The 22,486-nt window shown below is 51.0% G+C and overlaps 7 protein-coding genes across 7 annotated transcripts; 2 read left to right on the plus strand and 5 right to left on the minus strand.

Moving 5' to 3' along the window:
* Window positions 1-285: 285 nt before the first annotated feature.
* On the minus strand, window positions 286-1,810 carry J4E92_006235 (uncharacterized protein; the record flags this gene model as incomplete). The annotated part of the gene is made up of 2 exons (XM_051497606.1): window positions 286-778; window positions 834-1,810. The coding sequence occupies 2 exons, from the start codon at window positions 1,808-1,810 to the stop codon at window positions 286-288; spliced, it is 1,470 nt and encodes a 489-aa protein (XP_051352253.1).
* Window positions 1,811-2,605: 795 nt separating this feature from the next.
* Window positions 2,606-3,551, minus strand: YPT1 (GTP-binding protein of the rab; the record flags this gene model as incomplete). Its single annotated transcript, XM_051497607.1, has 5 exons — window positions 2,606-2,800; window positions 2,855-3,082; window positions 3,137-3,184; window positions 3,240-3,363; window positions 3,475-3,551. 5 exons carry the CDS (start codon window positions 3,549-3,551, stop codon window positions 2,606-2,608), a joined length of 672 nt encoding a protein of 223 aa, XP_051352254.1.
* A 617-nt stretch (window positions 3,552-4,168) lies between these two features.
* On the minus strand, window positions 4,169-5,325 carry J4E92_006237 (uncharacterized protein; the record flags this gene model as incomplete). Its single annotated transcript, XM_051497608.1, has 5 exons — window positions 4,169-4,504; window positions 4,555-4,866; window positions 4,915-5,028; window positions 5,084-5,163; window positions 5,211-5,325. The coding sequence occupies 5 exons, from the start codon at window positions 5,323-5,325 to the stop codon at window positions 4,169-4,171; spliced, it is 957 nt and encodes a 318-aa protein (XP_051352255.1).
* Window positions 5,326-5,816: 491 nt separating this feature from the next.
* J4E92_006238 (Type I Iterative PKS) lies at window positions 5,817-13,803 on the minus strand (the record flags this gene model as incomplete). Its single annotated transcript, XM_051497609.1, has 3 exons — window positions 5,817-13,273; window positions 13,333-13,477; window positions 13,534-13,803. 3 exons carry the CDS (start codon window positions 13,801-13,803, stop codon window positions 5,817-5,819), a joined length of 7,872 nt encoding a protein of 2,623 aa, XP_051352256.1.
* Window positions 13,804-14,609: 806 nt separating this feature from the next.
* On the plus strand, window positions 14,610-16,076 carry J4E92_006239 (uncharacterized protein; the record flags this gene model as incomplete). The annotated part of the gene is made up of 1 exon (XM_051497610.1): window positions 14,610-16,076. One exon carries the CDS (start codon window positions 14,610-14,612, stop codon window positions 16,074-16,076), a length of 1,467 nt encoding a protein of 488 aa, XP_051352257.1.
* A 914-nt stretch (window positions 16,077-16,990) lies between these two features.
* J4E92_006240 (uncharacterized protein) lies at window positions 16,991-18,463 on the minus strand (the record flags this gene model as incomplete). Its single annotated transcript, XM_051497611.1, has 3 exons — window positions 16,991-17,882; window positions 17,949-18,331; window positions 18,386-18,463. 3 exons carry the CDS (start codon window positions 18,461-18,463, stop codon window positions 16,991-16,993), a joined length of 1,353 nt encoding a protein of 450 aa, XP_051352258.1.
* A 1,092-nt stretch (window positions 18,464-19,555) lies between these two features.
* Window positions 19,556-20,823, plus strand: J4E92_006241 (uncharacterized protein; the record flags this gene model as incomplete). The annotated part of the gene is made up of 3 exons (XM_051497612.1): window positions 19,556-19,685; window positions 19,747-20,001; window positions 20,054-20,823. The coding sequence occupies 3 exons, from the start codon at window positions 19,556-19,558 to the stop codon at window positions 20,821-20,823; spliced, it is 1,155 nt and encodes a 384-aa protein (XP_051352259.1).
* Between the last annotated feature and the right edge of the window lie 1,663 nt (window positions 20,824-22,486).

A 22,486-nucleotide genomic window follows, 5' to 3' on the forward strand; every position in this document is an offset into this window, starting at 1 on the left:
AGCTAGGTCAGCCACACCGAAAATCGGCAATAGCGACCGCGCCGTAGTGAATTGCTGATAGCTGTGATGTCGGAGGTTGTTGCCAGTGTACGCAAGGAATCGTACAAGTAAGCCCAAGAAGGAGTTTGCCGAGGTAGCGCCTTCGGCTTTCACCCGTACCTGGCGGTGTAGTGTCAAACGGCATGTTGAACATTCTAGAAGCTGTGGAATGTATTGCATCTGCATCAAGATGGTATTGATCTAACAATGTTCCTTGTTTGTGTCTTTAAGCCCGTGCAAGCTACATCAAGTAGTCCTGTGTCCATTCGCGGGCTCCTCAATAGTGTCATCCTCCTCTACACCAGTAATTGCTTCCGGTTCTTCACTTCGCGGCTGTACCCGTCCGCCAAAGAATGCGAGAAGCAATAAATCATACGCCGCTTTCAAGCTACCAGCTGCAACAAAAGCGACCCAGAAATGATCGTTCCCAGCAAGTACACCAGTAAGACTTGGTCCACTGCTCTGGGATAGTGTCTTGAGTATATTGACTACGCCCATAACGGCGGTTCGCTCTTCTGGTAAGACCACAATCGAGAGAAAGGCTGATCGAGGGGCCTGATCCATAGAGTTGAGCACAGAGCGACCAACGAGCAGGCAGATGGTTAAAGCTAGTCCCGACGGTACAGGCAGTAGCGCGAGAAATATAGAAGAAGGCAGATGAGTGAAGACCATTGCTTGGATTAAGCCGAGACGTTTGGCTAGACTCGAGGCGAAGACATTTCCAAGTGTCGACACAAACCTGTATGTTCGTAAGCGTGTGGTTTAAGGCATACTTCGATCAGGTTGTGACTTACCATGTTGCAGACATGATGCCACCTAGCTTCCCTTTTGGTAGATCAAATTTACGTTCCATGTAGTAGTTGATCAAGCTAAAGGGGACCATCCCCGAGCCCAAAGAATCGAGGAAGAACAAGCTGCAGAGTTTAATAAGAACAATGCGACTCGACTTGGAGATCTTGCTTAGGGAATGCCAAAACTTCTTAGGCTTTTTGGGGGCTGCGTCTCGAGTTGCAGTATCTCGACTCTCTGTTTCGTCATTGTTCAGCAACGGCTCGGTCTCAACTGATACAGCAGACTTGTTCCGTTCATCGTTCCAGTCGCTGTGCTCGCATCTCTGGCTCAGGAACAGAGTCATCAGCGCCTTGACACACCCGACCCCAGTGTAAATCCAGAAGATGGCGCGATACGCATCCAGATCCGTCCAACCCTCGATAGCCTGCAGGTTGTCGACCGCAACACCACCAACTGCCAACCCCGTTGACGTGCCCAGTACAGCCAAGACGACATACCAAGTGTACACGTCCGACCTCTTGTCCTCGGCTACCAGGTGCGCTAACGTCGACTCCTCCACAGCTCTGAACGGCCCGATCTCGTTCCCACTAGGACTGATGACACCGACGATGGCTGCTAGAAGCAAAGCCACGTAGTTGCTTGTTGTTGCGAAAACAGCGCCGGATATTGCCATGGACACGGCTCCAAGGAGTAATGTCCGGCGCCGGCCTAGCGTATCCGCGACAAGTGTGAGGAGGAGGCTGATGACTACATCTCCGAGCAGCGTCAACGACATGAAGAGTCCGATTTGTTCATCTGAGAATCCTTGCTCTTGGAAAAAGAGTGCGAGGATAAGTGCCACGCTCCCGTATGCAAACAGACGGATGTACCGTGCCAGAATGAGGATGTAGACGTCTTTTCCAGCATGCTTCATTGTCGCGAGTCCCAGTTCGCGGCCGAGCCATTGTGCCGCTTTGACAGGCGCATCACGAACAGACATGCTCCGAGGTTCGGGATAGGGTGGGTATTATGAGCGTGGCGGAGTTGGTACACCTGGACTCTAAGACATTAAGAAGGCCAGAAGTTTTGTAGAAGGAAAAAAGAAGAGAAGAGGCTCTGGTTATGATTGCTTTTCCGAAGCCATGACGGACCGGAGTGTTTAGTGCTGCCTGGAGGCCTGGGGCCTAGTCGAGTTTCGCGTCATACGTCAGCGCCTGCATTTTACCGGATGCGGGAAGGAGCGAAGGGTACTCGGCATCCATACATGTCAAAGGGCGCATCAAGGGCGCAAATCAGTTGTCACAATATCACGCAGAGATCTTGATAAGTAGGACGTTAGCATCGAAGCTGTTGTTGAATCTTATCCATCAGTCGTGTGGTGGCTGAGCTGGCGTCTTCACATCACTAAAGCGCAAGTTTGTGTTTGTGGAACAGGCATCAAAGATCTAGGAGATGAAGTCTGATTGCCCATATTAAAGAACACCTGAGACACCGAAGGGAAGAGACCTAGTGGCCACCACAAATTGTAATGCAGACACCAGCACATCCCAGAAATCCAAACGAGAGCCCCCATTCTATGCGATCGGATGTCGCCATGCTAGCGCACAACTTCGGGATGGAAACGTGGAGGTGGTGACGAATGGGAGACATGGCGGTCATGTATCAGTGAGCATTATCGTAGTACTGCACCAACCCTCGCATGGCGTAAAGGCGGGAGCTCAAACACCCACGCCGTGCATTGCTCATCCGTAGACACCGGTCCGTTCTCCGACACATAACAACTCTTCCTCTTTCTCTAGCAGCAACCACCGCCGGATCCGTTTTGGACACCCTGGCCCTGGCCGATGGGGACTGTGGGCTTGGTGTTGGCGGTTGTGGTACCCATGCGCTCCTTGATCTGGCGGGCCATGGTCAGGAAAGCTTGCTCGACGTTGGTGGCGCTCTTTGCGGAGGTCTCGAGGAAGGGGATGCCGAGGCTGTCTGCGAACTCCTGTTTGAGCTGTTAGATGGTGTGCGTCCTCTGGGGTTAGCGAGATGACGGTACCTTTGCTACGGTGTACTCGACAACCTTCTTGTCCGCCATATCGGACTTGTTGCCGACCAACAGCTTGTTGACGCCCTCGGTTGCGTATCGGTCAATCTCCTGCAGCCACTGCTTTACGTTGTTGAAAGAGTCCATGTCGGTGACATCGTAGACGACGCAGATGCCGTGGGCGCCGCGGTAGTACGAGGATGTGATGGTTCGGAAGCGCTCCTGGCCGGCGGTATCCCACTGCGATGACTGTCAGCACTCACACCCAGATGCTGCATTCTGCAGTGTACGCACAATCTGTAGCTTCACCGTCTTGCCATCGAGCTCGATTGTTCGGATTTTCTGGGGCTTGTTAGACTATCGCCGACCGGGGCTGCAGGTGCGCGGGACAACGCACAAAGTCGACACCGATGGTCGAGATGTAGCTCTCGGTGTATGTGTCGTCGGCGAAACGGAGGAGCAGGCACGACTTTCCGACACCAGAGTCACCGATGAGGAGGAGCTTGAAGAGGTAGTCGTATCTGTCGAAGCGAGCCGTCAGCGGGAGCCTTGCATGGCAAGACGGGCAGCACCAGGGCTGCTGTCGATGGCAAAAAGTAACTCTGCGGGTCTTCACGTTAGCACAGTCGCACCCCCAGATCTGGCGGCGCTGTTCCCCGGCCTGTGGCGGTGGGCGTCGCGCGGAGGTTACGTACCACTCAGGGTTCATGATGGCGGTGTTGCGGGGGTGGAAAGAGGGAAGAGACTAAGAGATGTAAGTTGGGGGTGGTCAGAGGCAGTCGTTGTGGGGTATCGCGGGTCGTCGAGGCGGACGGTGTTAAGTAGAGGGTGATGGGGTGCAATGCGCGGATACCAGATGTGAATAGCTTGGCATTCAGCCAGGCCCAAATCCGTGGTCACAAGTTGCCGTAGCTTGTCGCGCCATCAACATCACATTCACGCCTGCTTATCTGCCGCCTAGCTTTGTCCAGTGAGACGCCCGCACGCCGTCTGACGTCTGACTCTGCTTTGTCTTGTTGCCAGTGAAAGACAGTCGCAGATCACGCATCATCATGTACAGTGCCAGGTGGGTGCCATCAGTGCACCCACGTGACAGCCGCCAGGGTCCACCGCCCCAGTCACTCAGCCATGGCACGCATCACCACCATCGATTACGAGTAGCCTTCACCTACTGATCATGGAATGGAGAATGTGTCATTCGTTTGCAGCAGTGTGCGGTCCGTCGTACGTCGTTGCCTTTGACGTAGCCCAACCTGCCAGCTCTAAAGCACCGTAACCCGAAACCCCCATATAGTACAGACATCAGGACAAGTTCATCGCTACATATTACATTATTTTGCCGAAAGCAGGGATCAGTGTTTGGGCCAACCAGAAGGAGAAGACCAGCTTGGGTCCTGTCATGAGCAGCTTGGGCGTCAGTCCCTTGAAGAAGGACGTGGGACCCTCGTGCTTCATCATGTTGGACACGATCCTGAAGCCGCTCTCGGGGTTCTCAAAGTTCCTGTTCTGGATACGCGTCTTGATGACATCGAGAGGGGCAGAGACGACAAGCGATGCGCTGGCTCCGGCGATGGAGGCGACAAAGTTTTGCGACCATGAGGCCGAGTTGTAGTCGGTGAGTTTGTAGAAGTACTCCTTGGCGACAGCGGATCCACCGAAGAGCTGGAGGTGTGTTAGTATTCGGATAGCTGTAAGCAGAGTGGTGTACATACTGCGAATGATCCTGGAGCGTTACGTGCTGCCGTCCATCCCCAACCACGGTACAGCCCGAGCCCTTCGTCGGAGATGATCTTGAACAGCCCACGGCCTCGGAAAGCCTCAGGGTTGGTTTGTCGCTTGATCTTGAGAACATCCAATGGCAGGAGGACAATCTCACCGATACCGATTATGGAACCGGCAGTCGCGTGCATGATAGCCTTGCCGTTGCCCTTGCCGAATGCGCGGTCGAAGCTGTCACCGTGGTTGTGGGCGAGGTAGTCGCGTACGAAGGGCTGTCCGCCGAACTTGTATACTCGTTGGAGGATCTGTTCCTGTCAGTCCGAGTTCCTGTGTGCTTGCACTTTTCCACGCACCTTGTATGCGGCGGCATATCCGAGACCGGGGAACAGTGAGAAGAATCGCCCAGAGACTGACGCGCCGGCTGCGTCTCTGAAGACGACCTTGTTGAGATGTGCAGCGTTCTCAATCTACATGTGTTCGAGTCAGAGGCCGTCGGGGTATTGTATGGTCCACATGTCGCACCTTGCCAATGTTGCTCATCAACCGCTTCGCCGTCGTGTCGACCGGGTGGAAGACCATGAGCTCTGCGATTCCCGCACATCCTGTGCATGTCAGATATGCTATATTGACTCCAGAATGGCCGATGTACCTGCACCCAGGACCCTAGCTGTGTTGGACTCCCTCTTGTACACCTTTGCGGACGAGTTGGTGCCGGCAGCGGCTTGCGCAACCTTTGCGGCGGCTTCAGAAGGTGATGGCGTCATGGTCGAGGATTTCAAGCAAAGCAGAAATGGACAATTGACAGGTGTGAGAGGGAGCAACAGCGCAAGGCAATTGCGGTACCGAGCAGTGAAGAACGGGAGCTAGAGATAAGATGCCCAACGATACCCGCTCTCAAAAAAAGTCGTCGGGGAAGCGAGTTCAACGTCCGGCATCGCCCCGCCAAGCACCACGCCGCTACCACACGCGCCCCCAGACGCGAAACTTTGTCCCTCCATCCCGACACGCACCGGCAGCATCACATCACGCGATTGAGGAGCACTCCGCCTGCTACACGTGAACTCTGCCTCGCGCAGCATAGAAATCTGTCAAGTCGGAAATTTGCAGTCGGCACGTGACGCGCATGATGAAGCCCGAGTCCTCAGATCGTAAGTAATTGACTAACTAGCTAACCACATCATACAAGAAGATTTATACGAAACAATAAACGCCCCTGTTCTACGCGCAATCAAATCCAGAATGAAAGGCTGTGCGCCTATCCTTTCCTCTCTGCAACCAAGCCAGCGAACTCGCCTAGCGACGGTGTCTGTAGAATCTCGAAGATACTGACTTTAGCTTTGACAACGCTACCCAACCAGTTCCGGAAGTCTACAGCAACCAAGGAGTCGACGCCGATGCTTGTGAGCGCATCAGCAGTGTCGATGGCGCTCGTCTCCAGATTGAACAAGTCGGCAACCTTGGCTACTAGCAGGTCTGTGACGACCTCCTTCGCTTTGCTGTCACCCGCCGACAGTGCCGATAACTGAGATATCAGTCCATCGATGTTCTTAGAGGACTCAGACTGTCCCTGAGCTGAGGCTTCTATCGCGGTATCATCGCCCAGTCGAAGAGTTCCCAATCGACGGTCATTCTTCACCGCTGGATCGTCTACCAACTTGCTGTATCCAGTGATACACGTAATGATCTGACTGTTTTCTGCCCGGCGTCGATTTGGGTTCCTGATTGCATCCTCGAACAATCGCAATACATGGGCAATCGGAAGACATTTCATGCCAAGGGCCTTCTCCACGCGGTTCTTCACCACATCGCCTCCTTGTGCGACATATCCGACATCGTCAATAGGACCAAGATCAATCGTCACAGCGGGCAGGCCAAGGGAAGTGCGGTATCGCGCAATCGCGTCCTGGAACGTACCGCCAGCGGTATAGTTGCTCTGTGACACGTTGCCGAGAACTGCCGTGGCGGAAGAGGTCGTGATGAAGAATTGAAGGTCAGGCAGGTTGTTGTGAAGGGCCCACGTACCAGTGACCTTAGGGCCAATGGCCTTCTGCCACTGCTCGAAGGTCATGCTTTCGAAGACAGTGTCATCAAGGATTGCAGCAATCTGAAGAACTCCACGGATCGGAGGTAACTCTGCCTTCACGTCTGCGAGGAGACTACAGACCGCTCCTTCGTCAGCAATGTCGCAGTTGCGAAGATGAACGTTGCAACCGTGCTCTTGCCCTTGTTCAACCAACGCCAACCCTTTCGGATGAGCGACAGCATTGCGGGAGACGATCAACAGATTCTTGACCCCCTGTTCCAACATCCACGAAGCAGTGGCAAGTCCGATGCCTCCAAGACCCCCGACGATCATGAAGGTAGAATCTGGAGCGTCTAGCCCAAGCGATGTTTCAGCCTTCGGGACGACATGAAGCTCGTCACCTGGCTGTGGCAGGATCACAGCACTGCCCATGTAGCTCCCACCTCGGACATACTGGAGCGCTTCATGGATCTCGGCCAGCTTGAAAACCTTGATTGGTGTCGCGGGTCTCGCCTCTTTGTGCTGCAACAATTCGATGGAGTTCGCCAATGCCCTGTGGAACATGGCGCCTCTCATCTCGCTGTACTGGAGGGTATCAAGACCAGTCATAGACACTCCGCGGCCAAAGGGCGACATGTCAAGATGCTTTGCCTTCTCGGTATCAGCCTTACCGATCTGCACAAAGCGACCAAATGGTGCAGTGCACTCCCAGGATGCCTTCAGCAACGGCCCAGTAACTGAGCTCAGCGTCACATCAACTCCCTCGCTATTTGTCTGAGACATGATAGCAGAAACGAGAGAGGCGGCTTCATCCTGCAGGATATGGCTGGGGGCGATGTTGTAATCTTCCAGCAGAACTCGACGCCCTTCGTCTGTTCCGCAAGTGACGAAGATCTCGGCTCCGATGTTCTCCGCCAGTGCAAGAGCAGCCTGGCCCACACCTGCCGTACCAAAGTGTAACAATACTCGCTCATGCTTCTGAAGTCTTGCGATGTCGCGCAAGGCTAAGCAAGCGGTGGAGTATGCATATGGGGTGGACGCGGCTTCCTCCCATGTAAGCTTGTCGGAAACCTTGACGACGTTGGTCCAATGAGCGCGACCGGCGTTGCTGATAGGTCCTTTGAAGATGCCGCACACTCGATCTCCAACGCGAAGTCCAGAGTCTCGTGTGTCCGGGCCAAGGTTCCTGATGATACCGCTGCTCTCATGCGCAACCGATTCGTCGTCTTCACTCGCCCCTACAATGTTCAGCCCAAAGGCTTTCGGTTCGATCTCAACAAATCCACTCGGCAGATCATCCACCGCATCAGATGTATCCACAAAGCAGGACTCTGCGCCAGATGTACCGCTGCCTGATGGTTGTAGGACGAGTGATTTGCCGGCGTAGCTGAACTCCTGCAGCTGAAGAGGTTTTGCGCCTCCGCTGACAGCCCGATCCTGTTCGAAATCCGGATGGATGCGGGGAACGTACAGGTTCTGGTCTTTGGCGGAATATTCCCAATCAATATTGACGTTCTCAGATGTGCTGTAGTCAAAGCTTTGCTTAAACACATGCGCAAGCATCAGGATGGTCTCGCTTGGCAATGATTGTTGGGGTGGCTCGCATGCCAACCGAACATATCGTGTGCTTGGATCTTCGCGTCGTAGAGTTCTCAAGAGACCAGTCACCTGCGCAAAGCGTGGATCTTCATCGTCGACAGCTCCACCAAAGCTCAGCCAAAGAATGCCCTTGGACCGAAGAAGGAGACCTCGGAGCTTTTCAAACGCACCGCGATCCATCGTATCGATGAAAGGTGTGCCATTGTCGAGCGCGATGATGAGCAGACGGTCACTGTCTGCCTCAACTTCATCGAGAGTCTCCACCGAGGGAGCTGAACCAGTAACGTGCTGCACGGCTCCTGACACTTGATCCAGCCAGGCTTGAGGTTCCGAAGCTGACGGTACGACAATGGAAATTGAAGACGGATACAATGGATCCTGGGTTTTGGCGTGCGACAAGATGGTGCTGGTAAACTGGACTTCGGGGTTTTCGCAGTCTCCAATCTCGAACTCGACGCCAGAGAAGCCTGCTGCTTTCAGAGCCTTGTCCCATACCCCGAGGTTGACGTACGGGCATGTTTGGCGTTCAGGCTCTTCGCTCAACCACCATCTCTCAACGGTTCCAAAGATCAACTGGACGTCGAGCGAATCCTGGCTTCCTTCGAGCAAGACTAGCTGGCCTCCAGGTCGCAGCAGCTTTCTGACGTTCGACAAGGTGCGCTCCAGGCTCGGTGTCGCATGGAGCACATGCGAAGCAACTACAAGATCGTAACTATGGGCTACGAACCCCTGTTCGATCGGATCTTGCTCGATGTCGAGCTTGGAATAGTTCATCTTGTCTTCCCATGTGGCAAACTTGGTCTTTGCTGCGCCAAAGAACCCTGAAGAGATATCCGTAAAGTCGTAATGGCCCAGTAGCGAAGCGCCCGACTCTTGCTCTGATCGCGCCGCGAAAGCATCCAGAACAACGGACGTTGCTCCGCCAGTTCCGCCACCTATCTCGATGACTTTGGCTCCGGAGTCCACAACAGAGTAAAGCTCGACAATCTTACGGAGATGCTTGTAAGAGCCGTTGCAAAGCTGCGGAAGCTGCTCGTAGTAGCGATTCAAGAGTCCGTCTTCCATCATCAACTCCAAGGGTGTCAGCTTGCCTTGCACGATGTCACACAGATGGCTTCCAACGCGCTGGACCAACTCTCCGGACGCGTTGGTTTGGGCCACTCGATCACAGAGCTCCTCGATAGAAGCCTTGTTCCTCGTAGACCATTGATCACTCCCTGACATGAGTGTACCTTTGTCGGCCGTCAGGATGATGGAGTTCATCCACTCGTAGAACCTCTTGTGATACCAAGTCCATTGGTCGTCCGCCTTGGGTCCCAGCTGCTCCAGAGTTCTGGCAATATGGTGGTAAGATATCTCGCGGACGTCCCGTGCAAAGTCGAGTTCAGACTGGGTTAAGGGAATCCTCATCGAGTCTTTGATATCATCTGGGAGAGTATAGTGGATGTCGAGTTCCCATCGGCTCTTGGAATGGATCGCGGGATGCGCTGACTTCGCATCTTGCGCACGCGTAGCCGCCTGGGTAACACGCTGGAGACGGAAGTTCTGCATCTCGAACGATCCCGTTTGGTGCGCATCATCTCCTGTGGGAAACACTGAGCCGGTGAAAATTGAACCTTTGGTGCCTGATGACAAGCAGTCCAGGCTTGCGAGCAACCGCTGGTCCGCATGCGTACCGAGCTGGGAAGGCACGATCACCTTCCGGATCGAGCGAGGTATGAACATTGCATCCTTCGTTAGGTCGGCGGGTAGGGTCGCATAACAGCATTGGAAGATCGAGTCCAGTGTCGTTGGGTGTATTACGTAATGCTGTTCGCGTTCAAAGGCCGCTGGAGCGATAGAGAATTCGGTTTCCGATCGTTCACGAAGAACGCGACTCCCAACAATGTTCTGGAATGTTGGTCCGTGGTGGAAGCCCGAATCTCGCAACCTTTGGTACAGGGTCTCGGGCTCGATCTCCTTGGTGTGCTTTTGGTGAGACAGTACAGAGCCAAGAGAAGCCCTGACATCCTCTAGTAAATGCACGCCATGGTCTGGTCTAGCTGTGATGCAGCCCTTGCAGTGCTGTATCCAAGCGTGCTTGGCGCTGACCGACCACAACTCAAATTCGTACCAATCGGCGTTGTCCAGGTCCTTGTCGCTGCAAGGACGGAGCGAGAACTGGATCTCTGTTCCTCTGTTCGAGGCACTCGACGTTTGTGGTATAATGAGAGCATTGATGATGTCCACATCTCGCAAATGATACTGCAACTGAGGTACCTCTTGGTCAGGCTTGCTCTTGAGAAGACGCATTGCTTCGATGGCCATTGACACATATCCTGCGCCAGGAAGGACCACGCTTGATTCCAGTTGATGGTCGACTAGCCAAGGAATGTCATTTGTCCTAAGGAAGTTGCGCCAGGTTGGGGTCAGAGGGTTTGAGCCGGGAATAGCTCTGCCAAGCAACTCATGGGGCTTGAAACGCTTGTATCGGTGTTCTTCGGAAGCTCTTGGCTCGATCTTGTAGGAGGTCTGATGGTTCCAAGGATATTCCGGGAGGTCATGGATATACTTTGACTGGTGTGAGATGCTCGACTGGGGCTTGTTCACAGCTGTGAGGTGGGCAGGGTAGCCTCGCGCCACAAGGGCACAGACGACGTCTTGCACAGTGTCAATCGCATTCAACGGCCGCTTCAGACAAGAAAGGTACGGCATGCGTGTCTCGCCGAGCGTTTGTCTGACGGGACCTGATAAGGTGTCGTGCGCTCCAATCTCCAGGAAGACGGAGACCTGGCGGTTCGGTGTTGGCGCTTCACCCTCAGGCTTTGTCGAATCAAAGATCAACGCTTCCAACGCGTTCGAGAACAGGACGGGACTGGTGAGATTGCGCACCCAGTGTGCGGCCTCAAAAGTGGAACGTGAAGTGACAATGCCACCCGTCACTGGAGATGCAAAAGCGACGTCGAGCTCGCCTTCTGTGATTGGTCCTAGAAGTTCCTCGAGGCAACTCTGGTACTCCTCCGCCATGTGCTCCATATGATGAGAGTGATAGGCGAGAGGGACCTTCAGCTTCCGTGCGAAGACATCGTCCTCTGCTAAACGGTCTGCGACTTCTTCCAGGGCATCCATGTCACCAGAGATCGTAACACTGGATGGGCTGTTGACACAAGCGACTACCACCTTACCATCAGAAGAGAGATCAGTCAGGTACTCTCGGACTTCTTCAGCACCGAGACCAACAGCCATCATGCCGCCTGATAGTTTTGTGATCTTCTGGTACTTCTTGGCAAGTCGTCCACGGTGGTATACGACGCCAACAGCTTCCTTGAACGAAAGCACGCCCGCCGCGTATGCTGCCGCAATCTCACCACTCGAGTGACTGACGACAGCGGAAGGAACGACATTCCAGGACCGCAGCAAGTCAACCAAGCACAGCTGAACAACGACACTGAGCGGTTGACTAAGCTCAATCTCCGCGACCTTGGTAGTCTTCGCATCACGCGATAGCTCTTCTCTCAACGACCAAAGCGCACCAAATTCTCGCAAGTGGGCCTCAGCTTGATCGATAGATGAGCTGAACACCTCAGATGAGGTCATGAGCTCACGGCCCATGGCGTACCATTGCGCACCCTGACCGTTGAAGACATAACCTATACGAACTGGCGCAGACGATGCGCGGGTCGGCTTCAAGCGGCTGTCTTCGAGAGCGTCGGCTAGTTGCTCTAGACTGCGGGCCTTGACGGCGACGGTCCATGGGAACCTCGATCTGCGCTCGGAAAGCGTGTAGGCTAGATCGTTGGGCGCTGGGGCATTTCCTGCCTGCAGGGCGTTGCGGATGTACTTTGCTAGGTCTTTGCATCGTGTGACTGCCCCGGCTTCTTCTTTGGCGCTCAACATGTAGACCAGAGACGACGTGTCGGTGGAGATATCGGAAGGTTGATCAACCCCATTGCTCGCATGGCTATTGCTGAGGTCATAGCCATTGGTAATTGGGTGCCCGTTGGTGTCGGCGTGTTCATTGGTGCTGGCGTGTCCTTTGGTGCTGGCGTGTCCATTGGTGCTGGCGTGTCCATTGGTGCTCGCATGTCCATTGGCGATCTCGCCGTTGCCATTCTGGAGTGCGAAGCGACGCTGTTCGCCAGGGCTTGGGGGCGCATCGAGGATGACATGTGCATTGGTTCCACCATAACCAAAGTTGTTGACAGATATCCTGAACGGCTTGTCTTTTGGCCATGGCGTCAGAGCTGTCGGCACCTGAAGCTTCCAATCCTCTAGTGGTATGTTCGGATTGGCTTTCTCGAAAGTTGGGTTTGCAGGTATTTGCTTGTGGCGTAGTATGAGAGCTGCTTTGATGACTGCTGCTAGCCCGCTAACAGGTTCAGTGTGGCCGATGTTACTCTTGACAGAGCCGACCCAGATGGGGTCAAACTTCTCTCTTGAGTTACCGAAGGTCAATGCTAAGGCTTCAGCTTCGATAGCGTCACCCCCGGTTCCTGTGCCGTGGGCTTCGACGTAGCCTGTTGTTGAGAGGTCGATTCCTGCCCGGCTATAGCATTGCTTGATGAGCTGCTGTTGCGCGTCCATGGAGGGAGACGTTATCGTTCCGGTTCTACCGTCCTGGTTGACAGCAGACTCGCGGATCAAAGCGTGGATGTGGTCGCCATCCCTGACTGCCGCGGAGTACTTCTTCAACACCAACACGGCCATGCCCTCGCCCCTGCCGTAACCACCGAAGCGATGATCCATGGAATAGCATTTTCCATCTTCGTGTAGAAGACCCAGATTCGAGATGGCGATGTAGAAGTCTTGGTTCAATATTGCGTTAGAGGCTCCAATGATGGACACTTCCGACTCCTGATTCCGGATGCTGTTGACACCCATGTGCAGGGCTACTAGACCACCTGAACATCCCGTGTCGACGGTGACACTGGGTCCCATCAGGTTGTAGAAATGTGAAACACGGTTGGCGAACATGGCTGGACCGTTTCCAGTGACAAGAGATGTGGGCATTGAGTCCGCATCTTTCATCAACATCTCGGCATAGTCTCTGCCGAAGGTTGCAGAATACACGGAGGTGTTCGAGCCGGAAAGCTTCTCGATGGGAAGACCCGCTGTCATTCTGTTAGCTCTGGCAAGACAGCGAGTCAGGGGAATCGGGTTGCTAGCTTACCACTCTCAGTCGCATTGTATACTCCTTCTAACATCAGTCTCAGCTGCGGGTCCATGGACTTTGCGACCTCCGCCGTCAGGTTGAAGAAAGGCGCGTCGAACTCTGTCAAATCGTCCTCGATGAAGAAGCCGCCCTTTACATGAAGCTTCAGGTGGATAATCAGCTACTACCCATGGTTTTGGGGGGATTGAAGACACTTACACTATCTGTCCGCTGAGAGTCGGGATGCGATGTCTTGCTAATGTCGAAGCGGCTCTTGGGAACTGGCGACCAGCAGCTTTCGCCGCTGGATAATGTGTGCCATAGACCATCGAGGTTGGATGCTGACCCTCCGAACTTGCAGCTGATGCCAACTATCGCTATCGCGTTCGAGAGGTCATCGGATTTCGATTGTGGAGGAGCATCAGAAGGCACGCCGTTCATGTCCGGAATGCCGTTCGTGGGCGTGGTGTCCGTGTAGTAGAGTGGCATTATGAAAAGACAGGCGTGATGGGTATCTTCGTTATCGATGTCAATGAGATAAGAAAGAGGTGCTTCAAGAGGTAGGCTTCGGCATATATTGCTATTTGTTGCAAAAGGTAACCAGGCGTGGACGGACGACTACGTAGGCTCCCGGCTTAAACATCGCTGACCCGCCATCGCGATGTTGTCTTTACGTCCGATTCAAGTCTTTGACGACCCGAAATCATGGCTACAACATTGCGCATCCATTTATGACGACGTCGGAATGTTGCTGTCATTGTTGCTGACCTCCAGGGCTGGTATAGACCACCGCCTCACGTGATCAATTCGACCTTCGGGGTAGTTGCGAATCCCCACCATTCCCTTCCTGCGGCACACCAACGGGCTATTTTTTTTCGGTTTGTTCTTTCGTCGCGATGGGCAGTCGCGTCGTCTAGAAGTCGGATCTAATGAAACACGGTGTTTAGGGTCGACTCGCCAACTAGCCCGATATTGTTTACCATCGCATTTCGGGACAAAGCACGACGACGCAACCACATGTTCCGAATTCCATACGACTTCTACGCAACTAGATGATCCGGAATGAGGAATATCGCAACTCCAAGAACCTCGGGACAAAGTCATGAAATACAGGATGAGTCGAGCATCATCGGGGCATACGCATAATTGGCGACCTGCCCTTTCGCGCAAGGGCCAACACCCACTACTCTGGTAATTACAGTATCCCTTAATCGTTGTTGGGATTCTCTGTTCTGCCCTAATACTATCTTATTGGCGGAGTGTAATCGTTCCATCGAACTTCGTCATCCGCAAAGATGAAAGTCGACATTGTCAAAATACACGAGATCTGGCCCCAGTCCTACGAGAAGATATCACCACAGTCCGCGGCTTTACCAATCTTGGACGCATGGTATGCCTACCGTCGTACAGTCCCAACGATATATCTCTTCAAGAAGCCGAAGCAGCCGCCCCAAGACCTCATCGCGCGCCTTACTGCGAGTCTCTCCAAAACACTCGATGTCTACCCACGATTTGTTGGAACCTTGAAAACCGGCAAGACTTCAAGTTCGGGGCAACACGAGCAAGAGTACGAACGGACCACTGTCGAATGGGGTAGTCCTAGCGACAAGGCGGTAGAGTTCATTGAAGCGAGCACGAAGTCGCGCATTCGCAGCCTGCTCCCACCTGCCGCTCTGAACGAATCGACATTCTTATGGGACTACTCCCCCTCCTCCATCCGGGCCCTGTTTCCAACTCCATCTTCTCAGCCGCCTGGCATCCAAATCCAATTCACGGCGTTCGCATGCGGCGGATTCAGTCTCGGCATCGACTTTGAACATGGCTTGGCTGATGGTTATACGGCGGCAAAGTTCCTGGGAAGCTGGTCGTCGACTTATGGACAAATGTTTCACAGCGAGAAGGATGCGTCCCCGAACCCGCCGTCATGGCAGCCGAACATCTTCAACGAGCAACTTGCTAAAATCGATCTCGAAAAAGAGGGCCCTGCGCTCCTTGAGAAAGCTCGCACGCTTCCCACGCGCGGCCCGTATCGCCGTACACTAAAGTCCAATGATGCAGATGCCACGCAGGCCTCGGATCCGGAAACCATCTACAACCACCTCTTGCATATACCCGCCACGGAAGTCGAGCATAAGCTCAGGGAACTACAGTCAAAAGGTTCAATGCGCCTGACCGATCAGGCAGTCCTGATTGGCTTCTTCTGGGGGTGCCTCAATCGTGCTCGCGGTCATGTCCAGCGGCCGCCAGTCGACCTGCACCTATCGAGTAGCTTCCGCTGGCTTCTAGGCGTACGTGACGGACTCCTGGGCTCACCATACGTCAACGTAATGATCTCTCCCGATGCAGAGAGTAACCCAGCCAACGCCACAGACCCCATCAACCTGGCCATGAAAGTCACAGAAACCCTCGGCCAGTATGATGACACCGCAATGCATGCGATTACCTACGAGGCGACGTTCAGAGATAGCCCGTCGCGCACCTTTGCGTTCAAAGGTGGTGACGAACACCTTATCTTCAGCTCTGTCGCTCACTTGGGATACGAGAAGTTCCACCTGGGACCGCTCAGCCCGTCATTTTATATCCCGTCGTCTTCCATACCCAACCTCTTTGTCTTAACCGAAGCTGTACCCAGTGGCGACGCGGTTGGTAATTCTTGGTATAAAAATGGTCTCAACTTGTTCTTGAACGTTGGCGAGGATGTCTTTGAGGCTTTCGCGTCTGATCCAGCATTGGGGGGTTGCGAAGTGTATCAGGATGTTTGAGAAGTGTAATGTGTTAGCGCAGTACTGGCTTACTTTTCGCGGTCATTGTACTTGCTACCTGGCGTAGATAAACGGATGTATATCGTAGTAATATCGAACATTTGCTATGAATGGTGTGTTCTTGACGTGTGCATCGTCGGGAGATTGCGAGAACAAGACTCCGTGAGGCTGATGATGCTTGTGCTATTTTGCGTGGATAGAGACACATCGAGTGACATCGGAGTGTTCTCCAAGAGCCATCACGGATTGGTGTAGCATCGAGATGAGACCAGCTGTTGATATCGATGGTTGGAAGGACGCAGTCAGGCATTAGATTCCAAGGTTGTGTCCAATAGCATCCGGGCACGGGCCCACCACTCCCGGGATCCCGAGGTTTGCTCCAGGGGCGCCGCCACCGCCCGTGAGCGCAAGACACTCGATTCCCCCGAACAGCACCCAGGATACACCATCTTCTCACATTGAGCCCGAACTGCACACCTGCGCATTTGTTGTCGCAACCACAGCGCACTGTCTTGCAATATATTTCATACGCCAAATAAGCATGCGCGCCACACTACATTTGGCTTCAGCATCACGAAGATAGCGTTGCCAGCCATCCCGGGATCTGAGCCTTCTCGGCAAGAGCAGCAAGAGCGACAACTTTAACTCTTCTCTGTAGAGAAACGTTCAAAGAACCACTTCGTACGGGCAAAACTTCCATTTGAACTATCTATACAAATAGAACCGGCCTGGTATCAAGACGTGGCGAGGTCGCTCGTTCCCACCATTTTCACTACTGTCGTCTGCCTCTCTAACATCTCCCGAACAAATCATATACAAAAGCATGCGCCCTCTCCACAAGTACAATCTGGACAAACGGCACCGCGATGTCATATTCAACACACCACCCTCTCGTCAAAAGCTTCGAGCGATCCTCACGGTGCCATTGAAGACCTCGATCGCATCTCGCTGACACGGACGGTCTCAGCTGCCTCTGGGAAGGCTGTGACCATGCGCTGTAGCACAGTTTCTGTATAATCACCCCAATTCTGCTGGCAGTCGTTGCACAGAACAACTCCACCAAAGGTATGGGCCTGCGGGGCACCGTAGGTCTCACGGTAGCTGCACTTGTTGCACAGGCCTTGCTCGGCCTTGTCGAGCATTGGCGCAAGGCCATTGAACAACAAAACCTTCTCATTCGCCAGAACGTGACGGTACTGCTCAACACTCATCTTCTCTTGCTCCTTGGCCTTCTTCTGTTCGTCTAGTCTGTTCCAGAGCTTGACGTTGCTCCGTGTCTGCTGAATGACGCGTTGGTCCTCGGGTCGGCCCAGGGTAAGACCCTCCTCCACGAAGCGGTATCGTCGCATGATCATGTGAATTGGGCCACCGAAGTAGCGGAGGAAGTTAATGACACACTTCAGCTCGGGCTGTCTCGCCCACGCTACGTCCAGAGCCCAGAGCGCCTCGCGGCACTTGTGGTACGCCAAGACGCGCTTCTCCTCCGGGACATATGCGAAGGTGCTGTTGATCTCTCCTTCGGAACGATGCTTCCAGTAGGAGATACCGTCGTACATGGTATTCCCGATTTCGGCCATGATGTCGAATTGCTCCTCAGTGAACCAGATGCTGTCGAGGTCGTTGCAGACTAGCGCTACACCAATAGTGAAGCGGGCGAGCGCGTCAGTATCGCGCATGCGGAAGAATTGCCAAGGGCCCTTGGATAGAGCGACACTATAACGACGGAACAGCATAGTGTTTGTCTGGTGGCGGGACTTTTGCGACGACATCAACAGGAAGCAGCGGTACTCGCGGCACATCTCCTCACTGAAAACGCGAACATGTTAGCAGAGGAACTTGGGAAGTCGAAAATGCTTGATGGTGGGAACTTACCCTCCTGCTGTGCCTCCACATAATGTGTTCAATACTCCGGTCAGACTGTAACCCACGACGTTGTCGTCATTGGCAACGTCCATGAGGTCACCCTTGAACTCCGCGATGATGCCCATCACAATAATGCGCATGAAGGCAACATATCGGGACCAGTTGGTGTATTCAGGAATAACACAGCGAGTGTATTCCCAAGCTGTGGCAAAGATCTCCTCCTTGACCCGGAACGGAAGGTCGATATCCTTCAAATCATCCGCAATGTCGGGTGGGTAATACCAGCGCTCATTAACAACGTGGGTTTTGTTATGAGTCGCTTGATCAGAGTGCGTTTTGGGTTTCTGATCATCTATGGGAAGAAAGTCTTGTTTTCCCTGAGAGCGAAATCGCTGTCTTCAAATCAGCGTTGTACTTGATGTTTACTCATGCTGACTTGAACGTACCTGCAACATCAAGACCCCGGTCCAAACGATTCCAAATCCAATGACATTAGCCAGAACTTTCGTCGGGAAGGCAGACATGGTGATGTTGAATGAGTTTCTCAGTATACGAGTTGAGTGCTTCGAAGTGTTGTAGCGGTGTGAGATTATGATCACGATGTGGCGTACTGCATTTATATCAGAGCATACCTGTCCGATTCTGGTATCTTCGTAGCATATGTCGTTCGCAAAAAACAATTAAATCGCGTATTTAGTGTTTCATCAATCGCCCATCTGCGACTCATGCGTGGGGTCAGATCTGATGGTGAATGACCCGAAACCCAAAATCAACGTTGAATCAGGCCGCGGGATATTATGTCAACCTCTCCCCCGTTATGACGTAGTATCAACCGTTGTACCCGCGCACTCCGGCATCAATCATTCGGTTCATTATGGTCTACCAAGATGACGACGTATTGCTATCAATAACACAGTTGATATATGTGCCGTTGACCGTCCTTAGTGTTCTCTGACTCACGTCGATCCACTCCAAAACTACCAAAGAGAATCCTGACAAGGAATTCCCAGATTCATTCATTCAGACTCTTGTCACTTCTATTCTGCTTTGCTGAAGAGGCCTCCACCATAGCATCCTCCTCGCGGTGATGGCTGTGCTCGAACTCGCCCTCTCGCACCACCCTTTTGTGGGGTGGACTATCTTTTTGGTGGTGAGCTACCCATGCGCCAACGCATAGAGCAAACACTGACTCGTGCCTGAAGATCTTGGTGTCCGTCATAGGACCAGCTGTTTATCGACAATGGATGCATCCTTTGAGGAAATACCCAGGCCCATGGCTCAACAGCGTGTCGAATATCCCGAGCGCAATCGCAGTCTTCCGCGGTGTTCAACACTTGTACAACTACAAGTTGCATGAGAAATACGGACCAATCGTTCGGACCTCCCCGAATGAGTTGAGCTTTGCCGAACCATATGGAGCGGAGCAGATATACGGTTTTCGCGTAAGTCCAACCTTTAGCACCTATATATTTAGTGCAGTCTCGGCTAACAGATTGGTTCAGCATGGCAAAGCGTTGGAGAAGTCACCTATTTTCATTGGCATTGCAACACCCGTCGATGGCTGTATCGGGATCGGGCTCTCAAAGGGGGCTGAGCACCAGAGACACCGACGTGGAATGGCAGTTGGCTTTACGAAGCCTGCGCTTGTGTCACAGCAGGAGATACTCGAGACTCAGATTTCCAAATTGGTACACGTAATCCGGACACGAGGAAAGAACGGCAAAGCCTTGAATATGGCCGATTGGTGTAAATTCCTCTCCCATCTGTCTTGTCATTGGGGACAGTAACATGGTCTAACGCAGTACAGTATCCTTTACAACATTCGATATAATCGGCGATATATGCTTCGGCGAGTCGTTCCACTGCTTGGACAGTGGTGTTGCCACCGAATGGGCAGAGGCAACGACGAAAGTTCTTGTTACTTCGAACTTGGACATGGCCGTCCGGAGGGTCGCGGGAGTGGGTACACTGCTCAACCGTATCGCGCTCAAACTTATGCCGAAGGAAGCAATGAAGTGGAGGATGATTTCTTTCGTAAACGCGAAGAAAAGGACTCTCGAGCGTAGGTTTTTGCTATGTGTCTACAAAGTCCAAGTCAGCTAACATTGAAGCAGGTCTTGCCGACGAAAAGTCTGACCATAAAGACATAGTTTACCACTATCAACGCAACCAGGACGCCCGAAAGTCCCTCTCGCCAACCGAGCTTTACCTCGACATGATGGCCCTCATCGTTGCCGGCTCCGAAACAACTTCCTCCCTTCTCGTCAGTTTCATGTGGGTTCTCAGCACCCACCGCGACATCCATCAGCGCCTCGCTACCCTCATCCGTACCACCTTCGCAGACCCAAGTGACATTACACTACAAAAGTTGGAAGACTTGGTTTATTTCGACGCATGCATCAAAGAAGCATTGCGTGTGTTCCCACCGGTCAGCTCAAGTCTTCCACGCGAGACCCCGGCGCAGGGTGCGCAGATCGGTCCGCTTGTAGTGCCGGGAGGTACGGCAGTCTCCACGTCGCCATGGGCGTCAGTACGCTCTGAGCGTAACTTCCATCTGCCCAATGAATTTCACCCCGAGCGATGGCTGCGCAACAACCCCGACGAGAGCTGGGACCCAGCTTTTGAGGACGACAAGCTGTCTGCGTCCGCGCCGTTTGGGGCCGGGCCCAGACTTTGCATAGGCCAGAATTTGGCCTACTTCGAAATTCGATTGACCATCGCACATCTACTTTGGTCTTTTGACTTCGAATTGGAGACCGAGGGAGTGGAAGGTAAGAAGAATCGCTTGTGGAGTCTGGATCCCCATTTTGGGCTTCTGAGATCGTTTCAGACTCTGAACCGACCCAATTTGTACATTCGGTTCCAAGAACGGGCAGGCATCTAGTAGAACTCTAGACGCGTGAGCAATTCAGACGGTGTATATTAAAAAGTTGAATCAATGTGTTGTAGTGTTTTCATCTTGATAAACCTCGATATGTGGAGATCGGTGCTTGTAGCAATGTTGCGGATGGCTGGCGATTTGAGAGCTTTGACCACTTGGGCTAGCGAAGCTCCGAGACTTGGCACGCTGCACCTCTTGATGCGAACATTCACGCAGTCAGTACGTCGCCAACGCTTTTCTGTGCACATCAAACCTCGACATCTATGCCTTGCAGTGTCCTCAGCTTGACTTAGCATCTGTGGCACTATACAATGATCTCACCTTGGCTATGTGCTTTGCTCCTGTATACGTACGCCGCGAGCGCGGAACAAGACTACTACTACTACTACTAGGTCTATTCTAGCCTATTCTAACCTTAATATTTAAGTATATAAGTTATTCTTTTTTTATAAAGTAAAACTATAGTTTAGTTTAGTTAATAGTACTTTAAGTATATTTTTATAAACTATAAAGCTTTTTTAGCTATATTATAGTTACGTAAGTAGTAGTAAGTATAAAAGTAATATACTAAACTAATTTTTTTCTTTTTATTTATTATATTACTTAGTTATAACTTTTTTTAATAATTATATTATTTTACTTATTAATAGTAGAGCTACTAAAAGTACTATAATTAATTTCTTAACTATAATATAAAAAAAGTAAATTTTTTTTTATAAAAAAATAAACTTTACTTTTTTTAATCTTATTTAAATAGTGCTTTATACTTAATTTTATAGACTCTATTTAGTAAAAAGATATTAAAAAATGTTTAGCTTTCTAGGTTATTTTAAAATAGCTAGAAGATTTTAAGATTTTAAGATATTTAGTATATATTACTATTAGTACTAATACTTATATAGACTATAATTATATATATTAATATACTTCTAAGTTTACGTAGTAGTTAAGAACTATATAATATAGTAGTAATAAAAATACTATACTAAGCTTTATAGTATCTATTCTCTAACTAGCTAATAACTATAATATAATAACTATTTCTTTAAGTCTTAATAAAAGTTATAGTAGTTTATTATAGCTACTATTTAATAAATAGTATCTTACTATATAAAGTAATCTATAAATACTATATTTTTACTATTTTAGCTTTTTTTACTTTTATAAAGTATTTTAGCTAAAGTATTTCTTTATAAAAGTATAGCTTTTTATAAAGCTAAAAAAAAAAGTAAATTTATTATTTTTTTTACTTTATATACTTAGTTATAAATAATAATATAGTAAATAATTAGTAGTATTTTATTAGTAAAATTATTAATAAAATAGTCTTTAATAAAATAGTTTTTCTAGTTTCTCTTTTTTATAAATAAAAAACTATAACTACTAAAAAGCTTATATATCTTACTAATAAGCTTCTTAAAAGTAAAGCTAAAAAAAATAATAATAAAAGGTTTTATATTAGCTATATACGTAATAGAAATAATAAAAATAATAAAAATAGAAATATTAAAAATAAAAATAATAGAAATAAAAGTAATAAAAATATTAATAAGTCTAGCATATAGCTTTAAAGTACTAGTAAAGTAGCTCTTTAGAGTACTTATAATAGTATCTAGTATAGTATAAATATAGTAGTTTATAATAGCTTTTATAATAGCTTCTAAAA

The sequence above is a fragment of the Alternaria infectoria genome (genome assembly GCF_024043175.1).
Source record: "Alternaria infectoria strain BMP 0036 chromosome Unknown scaffold_9, whole genome shotgun sequence".
NCBI classification, from domain to species: Eukaryota; Fungi; Ascomycota; class Dothideomycetes; order Pleosporales; family Pleosporaceae; genus Alternaria; species Alternaria infectoria.